Here is a 20,705-nt window from a genome sequence, read left to right as displayed (position 1 = left end):
TAACGTTATACCACAGTAATATACACATTTTACGAAAATCTAGCATTTATTGATCCACATCAAAGAGCATGAAATCACTCCTCTTACCGCGCTATTGACAGCTTAATCTCTTGCATCTTTAGAATGTCTCTTTGATGTTCTGAAACTTAGGAAGGGTTAATTAATCAAAAATAATTAATCACTAATCTCCTTTGATAAACATATTGAAAGAACGTATCAAAATAATAAATAAGTTTATGTAATCAATAATTATTACCCCTGAATTAATTGACCGAGACCAATGCAAATTAATCATTGTTTCAATTGCCGTGAAATACATTTTAAAGCGATTTAAAAAAAAAAAAAAAAAAAAAAAAAAAAAAAAAAAAAACTGGTCTAAGAGTTCCATTGAAAACACATGGATATTGCCTTGCAAAAAAAAAAAAAAAAAAAAAAAAAAAAAAAAAAAAAAAATTATGACACAGAGTTAGTTTAATCAGAAGTTAGTATGACATCACTTTTATTTAAATTGATTGTCCTTTATAACAATAATGGGGCCACAATGTACCAGACCAGGTACAGATTTTTGCTTAGATCTTTTGGCTTATGTTCTTTCCAGAACATTTTGCAATAATAATCTGCATTTTCTTGGGCAAGTGGTAAAATGAGATATAACAGAAAGGATGCTAACAAATAACTATAGTAAAGAGTAAATAGTAGAATATAATTTATATAACTTCATAAAATAATACAAAGAATAAGAATCTCATATTTTTAAATCTGATTTAGACAGTGAGGCATTTATATAAGGAAAACAAATTATGACATAAAAAATACTTTCCATGGCATCTCTTGATCTGAAAATGCGTTTAATTAACTGCAAATGATGTCTTTTGTTTCAAATATTCGTCGTAAGAGAGAACTCTCGTCTCCCTGAAAAATGGTATAATAGGTTTTTGAAAGCATTTCACAAAGTGTGTATATTTACTCAATGTGTGATCAGTAAACATACAAATGCCAGTTTTTAATTATAATTTCCAAAACAGGATTTAATACATAACTGAAATGTATTTAAACCTTCTATTTACAACTCATTATAAAAAAAATGATAAAAAAAAGTAGCAAAACGTTTCTTATGAAGGATGGAACTATTTCAAATTGATTGATAAAATTCCTTTTAATTGTCCATTAAGCAGACATATTATGTGAACTACATTCATTAAGAATCATTTCACACAACAATATAACACCCAGTCAATGTCAAGTAAGCGACAAATGTAAAATGATTTAAAAATCAATTAATCTGGTGCGTGAAGGGTTGATTACGTTTATCTATAATTACTGCGCATTTTGTTGGAAACTGGATGACCGGGAGCCCGGGGTCAATTGTAGACGGCACTGAAACATTGTTTGGTTGTATTCAGAGCGAGAGTCTTTTCTAGGTTAAATGCTTCTACAGGACATATCTGAGAGGTCGTCTAATTTTTGTTTTTGCCAAATCTTCCCAATTGACTATTATTTTTATTTAAATTGTCTTGTCTGTTGCTTCCAGATAAGTAAATTTTCACTTTTGTCGACATGATATATAAATACAGGTCAGTTCTTATTTTATGTCAACAGAATTTTTATTTGGTACTAGATATACTAGGTTTTGTTGTAGTTTTAAGTCACCTAATTCACTTTTAAATGCATAGAAGAGCATTGAAAATCTTTTTCATCTAAGAGTTATAACATGCTTTGTTTATATCTTGCAGTTTACAGTTGCATTTAAATCATAAATATTTGATTTTTTTTTTAAATTAGAAATATACATACCGAATGTCACTATATAAAAGATAAGTTTATTTAAGATTAGTTTATTTTTTTTTAATAAACATGTAAATTGAAAATGTAAGTTCATGTACATTGTACCTACTGTATATCCTAGAATTCATCAAGAAGATTAATAACAAAAGGCCGAAGGGCCTTAATGGTCACCTGAATATACTTGGACCCTGTAAAGGATCCCTGGAATGGTTAATATTTAAGAAATAACGCAAAATAACCTGTAACTTAAAAAAACAAGAGAATTTGGATGACCAGAGATCAATGAAACAGTTATTCTGGTAATCAACAGCAACTCAGAAACTTGTTCTTTAAATGCCAGCTACACTCAATCACTATCACCGTACATAACAATACCATAGAGCTTGAACATAAATTACAGTATTCACAAAGTATGTCAAAGCTATTAGACTCTCTTTGTCTTTGGATAATATTTAATGCAAATAAGTAAGGTATGTTTGTCTCATGTTTTTTTTTTCCATCTATTATTTACAAGTCCTCCTAACTATTACAAACTATGAAAATACTTTTTATATTATAAATGTACACGAGTAATTCTTTAATAATTCTTTTATTCCATTTACTTATCACTTACATCGATTAATTATCAGAAGTGAATAACTAGAAGCAGAGCAAGAATTCCGTTTCATGATTATAAAAGAGTCCTTCCCTACTCCACGGGTCATGAATTTCACAATATTCGGGAAAAAAACAACAACTTTTGCTCATCATAATCACGCACTTACATGTTAACCTCTTAAACTAAGGATAAGACAAGAGAATTTTCAGAGAAATAATACATTTTTACTATGTGAGCTTGACCATTTCACCAGAACCCCGGACTCTGTGTCTAAGAATTGCACAACTTTGGAAAAAGCACTATTGCTCATCATAATTATGCATTTAGTTAGTCTGCTAAACTCCCAAAAGCAGAGCAGAAGATTTTTGAGGAATGTCATATCACCAGGCCCCATTATCATGAAACAGACTTGGACTTAAGTCAAAATTTCAATCATCTGTAAGAAAAAGCTTAAAATGCTTCATGCATCCCGGGGCCAGAACCCCTGACCCTGGGTCCATAGATTTCACAACTTTGAAAATTTTTAGCCTTTTTGTTGGAAACGTGGACCAAATTTCATCCAATTTTCGCATAAAGCATCTATGAATGAAGGGAAATAAAAATTTGGATTTCATGGTCCCTAACCCCTAGGGCTTGGGGGTTGGGAAAAAAACCCATCAAAATTAATGCCATCTTTATAAATCTTCTTAACTTCTAAACATAGAGCAATAAAACTGTTTGCATAGCAAAAGGTTACTTGGGTGACTCAGATGACCTTGTAAAGCTTTAATTAATCTAAAAGAATTCAGGAGTAAAAATGTACCCGAAGTAACTAAGTATCATCAATATCGTGCACTACCATTATGTATGTCCTTTTATTGTGAATGAAAAACATAAATATGTAACTGTTGTATGGAAGTATAGAAATAATGATATCTAGTACATTGTAGGAGCATAATAAAATACAATTAATAGAATTTTTTGCTCAAATGATCTATTGCCATCAATTTTTTCATTACTGCAGAGTCGTCATGTGTGAAATGGAAAAAGAAAAGAAATTGAAGTATCATGTCTAAATTAAGAATACGCTCGGTTGAAGATCTGATAATTAACTTTGATTAATTTTGTTGTCTGCTCAATATATCTGTTTTCAATGTCTCGTAGCTTATTCTTCACAAAAACTTTTTTTTCGCAGCACTAAATATGGAGCAAATGTCTTCCGTTATAGAAAAACTATTTGTCAGCAAAACAACACTTCTAATCATTATTTTTTGCACTAACACGTTGGATAATATTTTACTAACGTCAGTTGGTAAGTACTGTGATATTTTTATACTTAAAAGGGTTCATAATATTAAACCTACATCACAGAAATCATAAAAAAGAATTGGATATTTGAAAAAGAAAGCATTTGAATAACAATGGCTGCATTCTTGTAAAAATCAGGATCCAAAAATAAAAAATACTCGCATATTTTATTTAGTTGGACATTAAACAAAAGATAATGAAAAAAATAATAAAAATAAATGAAAAGTTTCACAAAAACTAATTTTTTTTTCACAAACATGAAGATGTTTAATATAGAAGATATTCAAAGTATACTTAAGGTAAGCGAGTGTGATCATTGTCATTGATATATACATTCGATGCTTTAGTCTTAAAAGGCAAGGAGTAAAGTTAATTAGGTATCTTCTGGAATATTTCGATAAGAAAAAAAAAGGTGTTAAACAGGCTTACTTTGAACAAAATCCATATGTTTAAGTACCCATTATCCCCGAGGTTCTGATGAGTAGCGATAGAAATGAAGAGAGTACTACAGTCGGAAATGACAGCATTAGTCTAGGGACATTGTCTCACCATATGAATGTGTCACTCAGCTTTACAAAACAATTACTGCAAGAATCATACAAAGCACTGGATGAGAACAGCCAAGTGGGGTTACTCCTGTCCTCCAAAGCACTTGTTCAGATTGCAGCAAATCCTTGTGTAGGATATCTGTCAGAAAGGTACCTTTATGTACTAGAACTATGTTTTAATGACTAAAATCAAAATAAAGTATCATCTGCTAATTTTGTACTAGGCTTAAAATTAAACGTTATTTCCATCCCGAAAATAAACCTTTTGGTGCCACTTTTCAAAATGTAATTAAATAAAAAAGTAATTAAAGAAAAGAATTAATGACTTTTCTATTGACTAGATATGGATACATCATTCTTCTTGCTGTTGGAACTTTCTTGTTGTTCATATCTTCACTTGGTGAGTTTAGAAAAATAACTTTACATTACTTGCCACATTCCATTTTTAAAAAATCGTGTTCATTAAAATTGATTATAATGCCAAAAACTAATTCAATTGATAAAAGACAAACTAAGTCATAATAAATTAGTAATTTGCTAATTTTCTCATTACCTTTTCAACGTACAGGTAAAACACATTTTCTTCCTTTTTTATAAGTTTACGCTTGCGCAGGAAAATTTAGCTCCTTCCTTGCCGGCCGACTTGTTCATGGAATTGCATCTTCATTTTCATCCATTGCTGGTAAATCTTCTCTTAATATCTTATCCCTGTGATACACCTCACTGGTTGCAGAAAAAATAAGATCTGTTTATCCATATTCTGAAAGCATAATTTTTCAATGAATGCGATTTTCTGAAAAAATATTTCCTTCATCTTTGGTGTTTATAATTTTTCTTTTTGTATCGTATCATATCATACATCATTGTCTATTATTATTGGATTACTTTTGTAATTTTGACTTTAACATACAAATATTCATATATAAAAAAAAATAAATATTTTTTTTACCTTCAAGGCATGAGTATGCTAGCTGAACTTTATCAGAGTGATTACGAAAGAAGCAAGGTGATGGGCGTTGCAATGGGAGGAGTTGCTCTTGGAGTCGTTGGTAATATAAAAGAAACATGATGCTACACAACATTACTATTCATACAATTGTACAGATACATGTATCAATTATACAAAGACACTTCAAAAATACTCATTTCATAAACTATTGATTTACATGTACAAGGCAGTAATATATAAAAACTAAAATCTCTACATACATATCAATCAATATAATGTTGCATAGTTTTAGTTATAACCCTACAAAATCGAACATAATAACTGAATTAACATCAATATTATAAAGAGTTACTCAATAAGTCTACATGATAAGCGTTACATGTATTAATTCAGGAGTATGATTTTGATAATTGCATTTCATTAATCAATCGTAAAGAGTAAACTTGCAAAAACGTTTATGCATATGTATTCTGCGAAAAATACTGCACGCAATCCCTTATATATTAAATTCAACTACAGTTGACATCAGTATTTATATCAATATTTAGATTACCATGGATATGTTGATATATCTTGATAGTCCAAATCACATTTATGTAATATATTTTAAATTTTAACTTTAATATCTCAAATCCTTGGGGTTTTTTGGTTGGTTTGTTTGTATGTTTTTTTTTCTGTTTTTAATTAAGTTAAATTCGAAATAAAGAACTTCGTATTTAGTTAACAAAACAATGGTAATCATTTTTATGATATTTCTTGCAGTTGGATATCCGTTTGGAGGCTTCCTTTACTCTTTATGTGGACAATCGTCGCCATTCCTTATTCTGTCCTTGTTCATCATCATCGACTTCGGTAAGATGCATGGTGGTTTTAGTTCATTTTATTCCATACTCAGTAATACGTGTATATATAGTTTTCTTAACATATTTATGTAATATGCCTGATGGCCGTATCAGCTTCCAGGGCTGATATGGATCCTGCAGGTCTGATATAGATCTGCAGGGCTTATTTATATCACACCGTCTGAGGAGTAAACCTTAAAATACACCACCTGTGATAATATACATATTTTGTTCATTGAATTTCACATTCTCTGTAAATAGTTGTGTATCTAATTTTAAATTACCATTATTAATATGCAAGTGTAATAAGTAATCTATGGTTATTTATGTGTATGTGTGCTGTATGTAATAAACATAATAAGCATGCCCTTTTCCATATTACGCCCTGTATCAGTCTCTACTAATATCAAACCTCGGGCTTTATGGCTGATATCCGTGTTTGGGCTGATATAGGGTGCAATATGGAAAAGGGTATATTTATTATCTATATAATGAAATTTACTTATTTAAATTTATTATGATACGATTGACTATTAACATATTTTCCTCTAAGCTATAAAAGAACTATGCAAATGTTAAATTTGATAGAGTTAATGTTGAAATAATTTAAATTGTAATGAAATGCATGGAGAAAACGAACAGTATTCAAACTCAAAAGTTCATTAAACAATACAAATTTTTGAACAGGGCAAATGTTTCGACACAAAGTAACACTTTATCAAAGGATGTGTATGGTTCAATCTTAAAAGTATAGTTTTACTTTTTTTTTATCTAGACATTGTTGTTTTTAACAGGTTTACAAGGCTGTATCATCAAAAGATCATATTGGATGCCGGTAAAATTGGTTAACATGATTTTCACAAGCCCAGTGTACTAGCATCGCGAAAATTACACAATAAAACAAGAGACAATATCATGTTGATTTGTTTCTGTAATTGCAGGTCTCCAGCAAAGCAGCCAATTCAATAGTTGAACTCCTGAAAGATCCTTTGATACTTATCACAAGTGGTGAGTAATTAATAATCTTAAATCAAATGACGTCACATGAGTCATTAATAAGATAATGATCTTCATTATGTTTTTTGTAATATTTACGTTCTTTTATCTAATCCAAAAAGAGAATATGGCAGTAATGTATTTTTTTAGATTAATATTTTTTTTCAATGAGCTGTTTTGAGATCATTTTTTTAATGTGTATTTTTATAACAAGGAATAATTATGCTCACCACTATGGCAATGTCGACTCTGGAACCAACGATACCAATATGGATTCTCGATACCATGAAAGCACAAAACTGGCAATTAGGTTGGTACATGCACATATAGTCCTATTAAATTGTTAGTTAACCATGTACATGAAGACCTCGATCGGATTTGACACACTGCATATAATATGTTAAACCAAAACCAATATATATATAAAACATTTATACACAGGTAGATATATAGAAGATATTGAATGATCTGTAGTTGGATATGAAATTTATTTTTTACAATATATTTTTACGAAACTCGGTGCAAAGCAAGATTGAAAATATTTTTAAAAAAAATCCTGTCTCACGAAGTGGAAAACATTCCATACTCAGCTGTGAAATATTGAGTTTTTTGTTAATTACATTTTCTTTGATTTTCCCTTTGTCTCTGTCTTTTCGTAGCAAAGTGTCATAGACTATCATCCTAGCTAAGCGATTGAGACGTTATAACTTAGGGATTGCGTTTGAAAACATTGTATACATGGATTTTAACAACATATTTGGAAAAATGTTGTCAGTTTTTTGTCTCTGTGAGCATTATTCAATTACTTTCGCTATCTTATAACAGGTCAGGGAGTGTTTTGTACAACACTTTTCGTGAAAGGAAGTAAAAGCGAGTTTTGCCGCACTTCTGCAATTCTTTCACAGTGTGACAAAATATAACTTTTATTCAAGAAAAAAATACAGTATTGCATTGTTGAAAATGTAATAAAATTCTATTTTTCATAATGTTAGCTTTATGTAAAGTCAAAGTATGAAGTGTCTAAACAAATACAATATGGAGTTTGAACAATTTGTTGACACATTAGAAAGAGTTACAAATACCTTTATCCGATTAGACATTACTTTAATTTACTTTATGTATAGATAATTATCCAGCTAAAGAGACCTATTAAATGTAAGATGACTAGGATTAAGTCGTTACAGACGTAGCCACATTGAAACTACCGGACACAAAAATTAACTTTTTTTGGTTAAAGGAACTTCCAAAAGTGCACATCTGGACAAAGGCTAAAATAAGTATTGATCTCCTCAGTTGCTTAGAAATAATTTTATATTTTTTGTATGTCATTCATAAACCCATTTAAATGACCAAAAAATAGTTATTAATAGAAAATAAAATAAATGGTTCAAAGTCAACAATACTACTGATAATACAATAAGGAACTTATTTATTCACTATCAGAGAAGCTGTGCGTATTTTGTAATGAAAAAAGATAAGAGGGTCTCCTTGATTCGCCTTAATATTCGTATTAAAACTCACTTTTATTGTATGTTTTAGGTTTAGTTTTTCTGCCAGACAGTATTGGCTATCTGATTGGTACGAATGCCTTTGGAGTAGTTGCCAGGAAAGTAGGAAGGTAACCAATTTTTATATGACGACTTGAGCAGCGCATGTAAAATATAATGGACAAAAAATAAAATAAAATAAAATATAATTTATGACATCTTTCTTCACGATTTTGGAGTTCCCTTGCATTACCTCAGTATTAATCTTGTCTCTTTGTAGATGGATATGTTCGATGTTTTGTATGATATTAGTTGGATTCTGTCTGATATGTGTGAGTGATTTATCTCATCATAATTTAATTTTTCATCAGAAAACCAATATAAATCTTGTCATCAAAATTTGCTTTATGGGTTTAGTATGTGTTTTAATTATTATATGCAATAATGTTTCACGATCTACAATGATCTTGTTTCTGAGATACAATGTCGACCGAAATATTTCTTATTTATGGATGTCAATAAACTGAAGGCGTGATAAACATCTCTTGATAATTAATTACCAGCAAATGTGATAAATAAGTTTGTTTACACTTTTTTTGCTTCGCAATCATTGTTCAAGAGCCACCTTTATTGGAAAGACAATATTAAACAATCGTCCTTGGATTCATTTTTGACTTAAAAATATCATTTTGAAGGTAGCGTTGATTTGTACAAGATCTCTTCACATATTAAGGACATACGCAACGTACTTTACCTACTGATAATTTTTTTAATATTCTTAATTTAAGATTATAGTGCCATCAGATGTTCGTAGACAAAAAATCGGCATGCATTACCAGGGGGTTTGAAAAGATATCAATTGATGAAAATTAGTGTATGATTCAAAGAAAAATATACAAAAATTACTAAACATATATTCTAAATGTTTTGTTTCTCCAAACTTGTTTTAGAAGAAGTGAACAATAGCATACATAGACATTAAAATGTAGCACACAGTTCCTTTAAGTATTGGAACTCTTCAACTTTAGGGAAAAAGACAATAAAGTTCAAACTGCATTGCATATGTCCTAATTATGCATATCTTTAAAGTGTAGATTAAGTCAGCTTATCTCAATACCTCCTATGCTTTTGATTAGATTCTCTGATAAAGAATCTATATAATTTTAGAATATTTCTTCTACGATAAATTGTTATTCGAAATAGAATTAGTTTACACTTCAAGGCAAGATTGATTGATTGATTATTGTTGTTTTACGCCGAATCGGCAATGCTTCAGCCACATTTCGGCGAACAAAATTGAAATAATTATCTTTTATGATTAAAAAAGTACCCTTTCTTTTATTAGATTCCTTTCTCAACATCGGTATCCCAGCTGATCCTTCCTCACTTTGGCATTGGGCTTGGCTTGGGTAATATATTTCCTTTTCATTTCATTTATTTTTTTTCCTGCATAATAAAGCAGCATATGTCATAATGGGATGGGAGAGAAGGAGAATTCAATTTGTTACTAATCTATGTTTTAGGTATCGTGGACGCGGCTTTAATGCCACAGCTAGCTCTGTTGGTGGATATGCGCCACGTGACGTCATACGGAACTGTTTATGCTATTGCCCAGTTGGCTGTCTGTCTTGCCTACGGATTAGGTGACCAATTTTCCCTTGCTATATTTTCTTTCTAATTTCAACAGGAATGCCTTGGATCATATCTCGCATGCATGAACACCATTTACAAGAATACTTTGCCTGCTTTATCGATCGTCAGATATGATGTTAGCTTAATTTTAAGCATCATTAATTTCTATTACCTTGATTACCAAATTCAACTTTGATACCTTGTTTTCGAAATGAAAGTTTACTAAAAATATGTGTATTTCATGTTTCAGTCTTTGGTGTATGTTGTCGGGTTGGGCTGGTTTGACAAATTTTGTGTGTATTATTTCATGAACTAAAGTTTCAAAAGTAAAATAAGCAATAAATTGTTTGCAAGGTTTTGTGTAAAATAGTTCCAAAAGTAATGAGTCCGGGCCTTACTGCATGACTATATACATGTAATTCTACATGTATAGAATAGAATAATTTTACATTTCTTAAGGTAGAACCTATTTCGGAAAAGTCTTTGTCACAAGATTTTCAATATTTTCAAAATGATAAATTAGCACTCGCTTATCAATCAGTTAAAAATATATGGTATGCCTACTTGTTATTAAATGTATAGTGCAGTCTGTGCAACTTGGAATGATAATTTTATACTGCGACTACATATTTTCAGTCATTTTTAGGGGTACTGGTCATAAAGAGAATATAGAAAATCACAAAAATACTTCTTCAAACATCGTAGTTTATAGACTTTATTAACTGAACTGTATTAAGCAATTTTATTCAAGAATAAATTATTTTTATTCAATTGACATAAAAGATTAAGTCCACATTTAAACGAATATATGCAAATGTGCTCAATATTTTTTAGTCAATTTACAACCTAAATTTGTAAATATTTTTCAAAAGTCTTTGTCAGAATGTTTTCAATCTTTAATATGATGAAGAACATACCCAAATAATTAGAAAAAGTGATTAAAATATACACCCTTCCCCGCAAACTAATGAGAGACACTCTATTTATCAATAATTCTTTTGTTGACCTTTTTGCACTTACACGGGATTTAATTATTAAATGACTGTTTTGGGTTTACGTTCAGATTTACAATGTGAATATTTATCATAGAATGTAATTTTCTTTATTTAAAAAGATAATATTTAAGGGAAACATTAATTATTATACACCAACCATTATGAATAATTAACAAATAATTATGAAAAAGAATACACGTCATTTCATGATAGACATTACCTTTACACAAAATCTTTAACAGATCTTTGACTCAGACACATTTCATCAAGATATTGTACTATTTAAATTTCTTGGGATTTTTAATTTCCTTCAAAATAGTTGCATGCCATTCACATTATCACAGTTGTGCGACTTCATTACATGAGACAGTCTTGGATTAAAGCCGTAAAGTACGGGAAAAAGTAACATTAAATTAATTATGACGTCATAATGGATCTAGCACCAAAAAGACAGACTAAACTCATTTACTCGATATGGCGTCATACGACGTAGGTTCTACGTTAAAGATTTATCTTTATAATATCTTATCCTTTAACCGACACTTAGCGAATCCTAAACCCATGATACGAATGTTTTGTTTATGTCTGGTTGCTTTTTTTTTTACCCAGAGCAAAATCATTACATGTACCATATAAAACTTATGGAGTATTTTGTTACAGTAGTTAATTCATTTTATAAACTATGAAGATATGAAGTTTATAAATGAAATCAAGATATGTCTGAAATCCACAAGGTTTGCCTTAAGCAGGTTTTAACGTATAATCAGGTACAAGTAATTCAAGGTATTTTATGTATGTATTTTACCAATAAGGTTGAAACAGAAAAAAACGAGCTTAAAAAGCTTTATCTTGTAACTAAAGGGTGACTTAGGAAATAAGTTTTATATGGATTCAGGATACATAGGTGAAAGTCATTCCGCTCTCACTCTTCCAGGGGCTATTTCTTATTAATACTTTCATGATATTTGTAAATTTTTTTTTGTGCTTGAAGGACCATTGTTTGGTGGAGAAATGGTGAAGCTCCTGGGATTTTCGTCGTAAGTAAAACTAACAGAAACAACCAAAACTCAAAATATTAATTAAAATTCTAAAGACGTAGCTTCTTTTTCAAAAATATTTCTTGTTAGACGGAGATCTACTTTTGTAAGGCATTTTTAAGGTAAAATACATTATTTTATTAACCTTATACAGTACAGAGAAATATATAGCGACTTTGAAAGCATTTCAAAACGAAAGAAAAATTATGATATAGCCGTGAAACCCCCTTAAAATGAAATGCAAATTCATTGTATCTATTCACAGCTTAATGTGGTCCTTGGGCTGTCTGCTAATAGTTACAAGTCCTTGTTGTTTTGTTTTACGTTCTGTGAAAGCTAGAGAGGAGTGCAAAGTAAGTTGTTGCACAACATCAGAATATTTTTTGAGATAAAATCAGGCGATGAAGATGATCACTTTTAAAATTTATTTTCAGTCCTTGATGCTTGACACGGAGGACGAGGTTCTGAAAAAGAGTTCTTCACCAAAGTACACAAAACTGTATACAGATAATTCGATTAATGGGTCTCATTAATATTTCATATAGATATCAGATAATGATATTTTTTTACAATAATGTTTAGAAATTTTGAATCAGCTCGACATTTTTATGGAAATAACTCAAACCTCCTCCCAATAACACAACTGGCTTTCATTATATGTATATCATCTCGTACCCTTAACCGTTCCAATATCACCTTGAGTCAGCTTCTTGATGCATTGTTTGGTGATCAGCATACCAATTTTGATTTTATACCAATAAATTTTTTCAAAATTATATCTTCAGAATCTCAATATATTGTCAATATTTGATCTTAAACTTTGAAATCTGACCTTGAGACAGGGTTTCAATTCATCAGCAAAGACATCCTAATTAAGATTGAATCAATTCAGGGTAAAGACCCAGAAAAGCTATCATTCTTTCATTTCTAGTGACCATAACCATTGAAAGAACATTTCTAGTGACCATAACCATTGAAAGAACATACATACATAATTAAAGACTAAGGAGGAAAACGTACCCTGACAGAGTTTCAAATACTATTATATCATCGCCTGGTGACCTTGATCGTTTAAAGCATTTACAAACAGACGATCGGACAAACAGCTTAGACAGGCGGAAAGCCAGACAAATGAGATAACCATACCGAATCCAATAGGTCTTGGATCACTAGGGGAATAGAGGGCCCAGTCTTTTTGGGGTATATATATCATTTTAATTCGATATTATCCAATTATTATAAACCAAACAAACATTTATATTTTATTGCATAATAAAAAGTATTTTCTACATGCTATTGTATTCACTAAAAAGCATGATTATAGAAGATTTTAATCAAAGTTTTTTACACCTGAAAAATAATATAAAAATTTAAAAAAAACAAAAAAAAAACAAAAAAAAAAAAACATAATTTTATGAAGAGTATGTGTGACGCAAGAATTGGTCTTCATTTTCCTCAAGATTCGCTATATTTCTGTATTAGTTATTGGTTTCATGTTAAGCACAGGAAATAAGAAATGCATTTTAATTTAATTTAATTAAATGTACAAAATTTATGCTGACCCAGGTGTGAAATAAACGAAAGACATTTTCTTTAAGAAGTAAAATATCACTTATAAAGGCAATTAATCTGAGTTTTCAGTTTGTATATTCGTTCATTCGTCTCATCGATATCGTGTCTGTAAAAAGAAAACAAATATATATATCGCCAGTAAATAATAAGGATTCTTAAAATGCATCATTCATTCATTCATTCATCTTAAGGAATCTCTAAGAAGGAATGCCATATCAGGATAAATTGCTTTACCTAAAGCACAGCACAAACTCTAAGAGGTCTCAATACAGTTAAATACAAAAACATTTAATAAAAAAAGATTCTTTTAAAACGTCCTTGCTTTATGGACTTTATGAATTTTTGCATGTCATGTGACCAGGTGACAAGGGAAGTGATGTATTCATCTAGGCACAAAGCAAATTATTTTCCTAATGTTTAAAATTAAGATCTTGTTTCGTCTATAAGAAGTTTTCATTTGTATCATTTGGCCAACCATTTTTATACGAACATTTATGCAATAAATTGTTGCAAGAGAGGAACATTGTGAAGGGTTATTGGTGGTATTTTTTTCTCCGTAACTCATTAGATCACCTGATCGCAGATAAATACCGTGTCAGTCATTAATTTTTTTATTAAATAATACTCACCGGAAAATATTTACTGTGAATAACAATGTGATCTGCCATTTCAATCTAGATATAAGAAAACAAAAGGCTTAGAAATATTGAACAATTATTTTCATTGTATTGAAAATGCATATATTAGACTATTAAAATAAAACAGATTAATTTGAAATTGCAAATATTTGTCAGTTCTTGCCCCTTACGATGATATAGGTGGCGCACGACACGTTTCGGTTCATATTTACTTCCTGTTCTGCTTCGATTTCGATAACATCAGAGTAGTCATAATAAACATCAAATGCCCACTTGCTGTTGTGTGCCTGGTTGTTCCACCAGGGGAGGATTAAGCTTTCCAAAGGAAGAAAGGATAAGTAAGCTTTGGATTCGAGCTATTCGACGAAACGATGAGGATATTGCATATAAACATTGGACGCCACAGCCATTCAGTGTTGTATGTCACAAACACTTTCGTGAGGAAGACTTCACCTCCGAAACACAGCACGGTTAGTAAGATTATTTGGCTTCATTTTTAGTTGCTTAATTATATTTTGTCTTACAACATAATTTGTTTATAGTTCATAACAGCTGTGTAATAACGCGACGGATACACATTAAAATTTTACTTGTATCTATATACATGTATATCAAAATCAAATACCAGTTTTAATACAGCGAAAAATCTAAGACTTCATTGAAACTTTTTTCTTAAATGACAAATCATACTGAGAATTTGGCCATAGAGATGATGCTTTTATATAAGATGTAAACCTTTATAAATATAATGCATATACACATACAATAATATTTACTTTTGTTACACATGTTCATAGTTGACAATGAAACAGCTGATATGACGTAAAGAATTTCAATGATTAATAGTTTATCATTTTTTTTTTTACATTTGCATGGATTATTACGAATTATCTCCATTTATTTTTACATGTTGACAACTGCTTTTCTTTTCCAATGCCAGCGCAGTATCTCAATATTAAACAGTTTGATATTATCAAAATATGCATTGGAGTGGTCAAACTTGTGAAATATATATTGAAAAATACCAAGTTTGCTATTTCATGGCTATTTTGTTATGTCATAATTCATCAAGATGTGTTGAGGAAATAAAGTCATTCTGCAGTCATGCTCTTTTGGAAATTCCTGACGAGTGGATTAGGAAGTCACCATTGGATACGATAAGCCTTATAATACATATAACTTTTATTAGATTTTATACATTTTGGACTAAAAATTTTAAACATCTCCTGATATATCATGTTTTTTTCCAAAACATTTTCATTATGTAGTAAACAATAAAATATTTTTGATAACTTGATAGGCACTGAACCACTAAGAAGGCAGAAAAAACCTGATGCAGTCCCTTCCATCTTCCCTTGGACCAAGTCAAAGTGGAGTTATGGTGTTGATGAGAGGAGCAAGAGAGTACTTGCCCGTCGTGCCAAATTGGAGAAAAATGACCGAGAAAATTCGGAAATGGAAACAGAAATGGTTTCAGATGTTTGCAATGTATATGAAGTGGGCAACAGTGTAGAAGTTGAGGATGAAAAGTCTTGCTTCAGTGATAATGATATTGTCAATGAGATAAGTGTCCCCGTTGTACCTGTTTTTGTAGATTCATCATGTCAAACAGCAAAATCGCCAATCATGTGTATTGAAAATTTCATGTATGATGATGAAGGCATCATGTTTTATACAGGGTTGAGTTCCTACACAGACTTTTTACATGTATTGTATAGTCTTGTTGAAGCAGCCTTTCATCTCAATTATATTTATAATCAGGTTCAAAATATGTCCATTGAAAATCAGCTCTTTTTGACACTGATTAAGTTGAGGCAACATAAGCCCAATTTTGAATTAAGTAGACTATTTTCAATATCACAAACAACTGTTGAAAATATTTGGATTACTTGGGTGAATTTCATGTCAAGACAGTGGAGGGAACTGAAATTCCTGTTAAGAAACCTAAACCACCCGTTGCCCAACAAGCAACCTTCTCTACATATAAAAATAGAAACACTGTCAAAGTACTTGTAGGCTCAACTCCAGGGGATTTAATGTCATATGTGTCCTCTGCTTACGGAGGGTCTGCAAGCGATAGACAGCTTGTTGAACGGAGTCCTCTGGTAAGTACTGACTTATTTGAACCTGGCGATTCTCTTATGGCAGACAAAGGATTCATGTCCAAGATTTGTTTGCTCCTAAAGATGTAACTTTTAAGTAACAAAACAATGCCAGGAAAGACAGTTTTGCGTGATCACAAAATATCCAGCAAAAGAGTTCATATTGAACGGCTGATAGGGTTAGGAAATACATACAAAATTCTTAAAACACCCTTAAATACAACCGAGACAAAATTAGCCAGTGAAATTTTATTTGTATGTTTCATACTTTGTAATTTCAAAAAATGTACTGTTCCCAAACATGCATGATTTTGTCTTCAATGAAAACGAATGAATTGAAGTTGGTTCACAGTGTCAATAACAGAGTCAATAACTATGATAGGACATGGTATATGTTAAAAAATTTTTAATGGAAAGTTTTTATACTTTGACAAAACATATTGTGCAGACTGGTTGAAAAAAGAATTCACATGCTTATAACTATAAATGTATGAACATGTAACCTGTGTAAGTTTCTATTTACAACATATAAAAAAAAAATACTGTTCATGTGTGGCAGTGCCTATAGGTCCATAGATGTCATAATTGTTAACAACTTAAATTTTAGTTCATTTTGAGGTCATGGTAATAAAAGTTCTTCAAAACAGCAGTCTTGAAGTATGTGTCAAAAAATGAAATTAATTTCTGCAACATTCTGTCAATGAATGCTTGGTCTCTTTGAATTGAGATAACTTTAAGATCTTTCAGTGTGTAAAAAACTAAATAACAGCATGTTTTGTTTAAACAGAAAAGTTGCCCTTGAATTTGATAGAAATAGTCATGAGTATTGTCCAGCTCTAAACATCCATCAACATTTTTTAAATACGAGACAGTCTCCTCTGATATTTTATTGTATTTTGCATGGTAGGGGCATTTAACTTCAATTAGCGTACTTTGGTCCAAGATGGCATCAGGCGAAGAAGCTAAAAAGGATGCAACTTTGAAACAAATATTCCACATTTTGAGGTTTTAACATTAAATTTTTCCTCAAACTTTTTTATTGCCACCGACTCATAACATCTACCATGCAAAATAGCAGGTACACGAATTTCAGGCATATGCTTTGTTAAATTTTCAGCCAGCTTTAAAAAATCAGTTTTGTCAGTAGTCTTGCAAATTCTGCCAAAGTTGGAAGAATGAATTCTCTTTCGTCTCTCGTCTCGCCAGATGGCACTTTTACTTTGACCGCGTGTTTGCTCTTCTAACTTAACAATATCCTCATCTGAAATATTTGTTATATTCATGTTTTGTAACCATATGTATGACAAAGGATGACTCAAATAGTCATGATCTTTTTCTAACCCAATTGTGTTGGCATGTGGGAAGATTTGTGAGACTGCTAAATCACTAATGTTGGGATGATTTAGCCAGACATTTCTGAAGGTATCTGGATATCCTGGCATATTGCGATATGCTCTTGGTCTTCGATCATAACTAACATCCACTTCACCAGCTAAAGGCAAGTCATTTGCCTTTATTGGACTGCCTTTATACACTTTGGTTTGATGGAAAGTTTGAAGGTTCTGAGTGCATGTCTCCTCGGTTACAATGTCTCCACTTTTACAAAACATCTGTAAAATGAATAACACAACACATACATGCTTACATGCAGCAGTTGGGCCCATGCCCACAGCACACTCGCACTGATTTTCCACGATACACCCATCCATATCGACACATACATCCACTTTATATGACATACTCTTCTTCATCTGTGCCTTGCATTCTGCCTTCACGTAATAAAAGTTATTTTCAGCACGAGTCTCACATACTTTAGAAACTTGCTCTCATATATGTACATCACATTGCTATTTACACTTTTATTCATTCTTTCTAGATATGCTTTCACTGCCTCTTCTCTCACTCCTACTATCTGAGTATCTTTGTTGATATCTTTAAACTTTTCATAACCAGGCACTTGCATACAATACTCTCTACTCTTTCTGAGAACCAAAATTTGAATTTCTGTCATATGCTTCAAGTCTGAAATATGTTGAAAAGGAAAGACTCATGAATGTATTTACTGATACAACTCAGTGTTTAAAAAAAAATTGTTACATATTTTTTTAGTTACTGCAATATTTTTAAGTCTAAACAGAGAGGTTTCTCATCAATAATACTCTCTCCCTTTCTATTTATCTTTCTATCTAAGCTTATCTATCTATCTATCTATCTATCTATCTATCTATCTATATATATATATACTAGGCAAGTAATGCATTACCATTACATTTAGCATTACCCCAAGCCTGATACTGGCTTACTAGGTGCACAGGCCTCTGAATTTCTATCAATAAGCGTCAGTTATATGGTTGATTAGAGTAATATATATACCCCCTCTATATATAAATGTATAAATATATAAATGTATTTATATATAGAGTGGGTATATATATTACTCTAATCAATCATATAACGGCTTATTGATAGAAATTAGAGGCCTATGCTAGGTGATAGGCAGTCGAGTCACAGTAAATGTTGCGTGTATACAACAAGGCCATTTTTAATTTAAATTATGTAGGTTTAGCTCACAGGCGCTTGACGTTTAAAACTTTTATCACCATTGATAAAGTTCATTAATAAAAGAAAAGATTTAATACGTTAAGCGCCGATTGTACAGATGATCTAAGATGTATTTGACGTCAAAAACTGACTGGAATTTAAAAAAAAAATGTAGATAGTACAAATTGTAATTAAACTCACAAAAATCTACATAAAATATGCTTTTGGAGAACTTTTATTGAAATTACGAAGAATATCAGGTACCGATATCGTCTTAATCACGATTCTGTGTACGACAGAGAAAATTATGGCTAAGAAACTGCTCGCAAGTATACCTTTCAACCAACTCTCTTTTGCGGCCGGAAATGCGAGCATATTTTTCTAAGTGTAGGTAGATCCCACGATCCGTAATCAGCCATTATATCTATAAAATTGAAGCAAAAGAGCAAGGTCTACGAGGTCGAAATTACGTTGACACTCTCTGAAATTGAAGGTACGAATAGTCATGAACTTAAACGTGTTGTGCGCCACCTATTATTCAGGGAAGACAACGTGCAGTTTTATTTGCAATTACCCCCACCCCTACGCCTAGGAAAACTTACCGCATACCGATTTTCAAAGTTGTCATGAACATGGGGAAACCTATATCTCGTCTGTAATAGCGAAAATATTATTAATGAAGAATGTAAACAAATATGGTGAAATGGATAGGAATGTCTTGGAACATATCTTTGCATATTTCTAAGACCTCGCATTTTCATTATACATGTATATACATGTAACGAGTTGTATTATAATAATAAAAAAAATAAGACCACATTTCATTTTCAATCTTCAAGAGTTTATTATCACTTTTCATCGCTTTCTAACGTCATAATAATAATGTTCATTGTATGTGTACTTTAGTAATATTTTGTCAAACACTTGAAGATTAAAAATGAAAACGGTAGAGATAATTCAGTGTTGTGATGTTTTTATTCATCTTAACGAAGATTCAGGAATTTGTATCATTTAAATTCTGTTCCAGCTGATTGAGAAAAAAAATGAGCTTTTGGAGATCCCTACTTTTAATGCAGGAATTAGAATATATAGGACTATATTTAGTGAGTAAAAGTTTTACATGTATTGTTGTTTATGAAAAGAAATGCATAATTAAATTTCACGTTTAAAATTGCACGTACCCTTGACGTCCCATTTTGGATTTTCCTCTCCACCTCCAAATAAGGGGCTTTTTTCTGGTGCTCAACAAACTTAAAATTAACGCAATGTGTAAATAGACACGTTTTTGTTTGATGATAAAGGTTCATTATTCCTCTGTCTAAAAAGACTGTTTCACAAAAATGGCGACACTGCTCTTTTCCAGGACAAATTCATAAATTTTGGTAGAATAACTGAAATGTTCCATAAACGTCATTCAAAAATTATGCAAAACGTCACGAAATTGCTTCGCAAAAGAGCAGTACCGCAGTTATGAAAATGTTAAATGAATGTAAAGTATTGCATTTATGCTTGTGATTTTCAAAATGTAATTTTTATATAATACACACAATATCATACACATATGTAATAGCTTTTTAACTTGAATTTTTTAAGGAATGATAGTCATTTATCCCATTTAAATTTATCTCTCTTTTTCAGAGATTCAATGAACTTCTGGGCGATATTAAATTAGCTGGGTTTTTTTTCTCTCAATATA

The 20,705-nt window shown here is 31.0% G+C and overlaps 1 protein-coding gene and 1 long non-coding RNA gene across 2 annotated transcripts; one reads left to right on the top strand and one right to left on the bottom strand.

The window, feature by feature from the left end:
* Nucleotides 1–3,565: 3,565 nt before the first annotated feature.
* Nucleotides 3,566–12,689, top strand: LOC133204221 (synaptic vesicular amine transporter-like). The gene is made up of 16 exons (XM_061339965.1): nucleotides 3,566–3,674; nucleotides 4,125–4,368; nucleotides 4,560–4,618; nucleotides 4,817–4,900; nucleotides 5,175–5,267; nucleotides 5,930–6,019; nucleotides 6,804–6,844; nucleotides 6,951–7,017; nucleotides 7,220–7,315; nucleotides 8,545–8,623; nucleotides 8,773–8,824; nucleotides 9,838–9,901; nucleotides 10,016–10,135; nucleotides 12,111–12,156; nucleotides 12,422–12,509; nucleotides 12,591–12,689. Exons 1-16 carry the CDS (start codon nucleotides 3,566–3,568, stop codon nucleotides 12,687–12,689), a joined length of 1,431 nt encoding a protein of 476 aa, XP_061195949.1.
* Nucleotides 12,690–13,728: 1,039 nt separating this feature from the next.
* LOC133203899 (uncharacterized) lies at nucleotides 13,729–20,257 on the bottom strand. The gene is made up of 4 exons (XR_009723495.1): nucleotides 20,191–20,257; nucleotides 19,612–19,662; nucleotides 14,358–14,402; nucleotides 13,729–13,834 (listed from the first exon to the last, which is right to left on the bottom strand). It is a non-coding gene; the product is annotated as an uncharacterized LOC133203899 (long non-coding RNA).
* Nucleotides 20,258–20,705: the final 448 nt, after the last annotated feature.

The sequence above is a fragment of the Saccostrea echinata genome, unplaced genomic scaffold (assembly GCF_033153115.1).
Source record: "Saccostrea echinata isolate AGI-Se365-2 ecotype Australia unplaced genomic scaffold, CSIRO_AGI_Sech_v1 ptg000052l, whole genome shotgun sequence".
In the NCBI taxonomy this organism is placed as follows: Eukaryota; Metazoa; Mollusca; class Bivalvia; order Ostreida; family Ostreidae; genus Saccostrea; species Saccostrea echinata.
The sequence above is the reverse complement of the archived record's forward strand: the minus strand, read 5'-3'. Positions and strand labels throughout refer to the sequence as shown.

Bases quoted from the DNA above. Each gene is read 5' to 3' on its own strand.
- LOC133204221 (XM_061339965.1), top strand. From the start codon at position 3,566: ATGGAGCAAATGTCTTCCGTTATAGAAAAACTATTTGTCAGCAAAACA. The intron at 6,845-6,950 runs GTAAAATTGGTT...CTGTAATTGCAG, and splicing joins AAAGATCATATTGGATGCCG to GTCTCCAGCAAAGCAGCCAA. The intron at 12,510-12,590 runs GTAAGTTGTTGC...ATTTATTTTCAG, and splicing joins AAGCTAGAGAGGAGTGCAAA to TCCTTGATGCTTGACACGGA.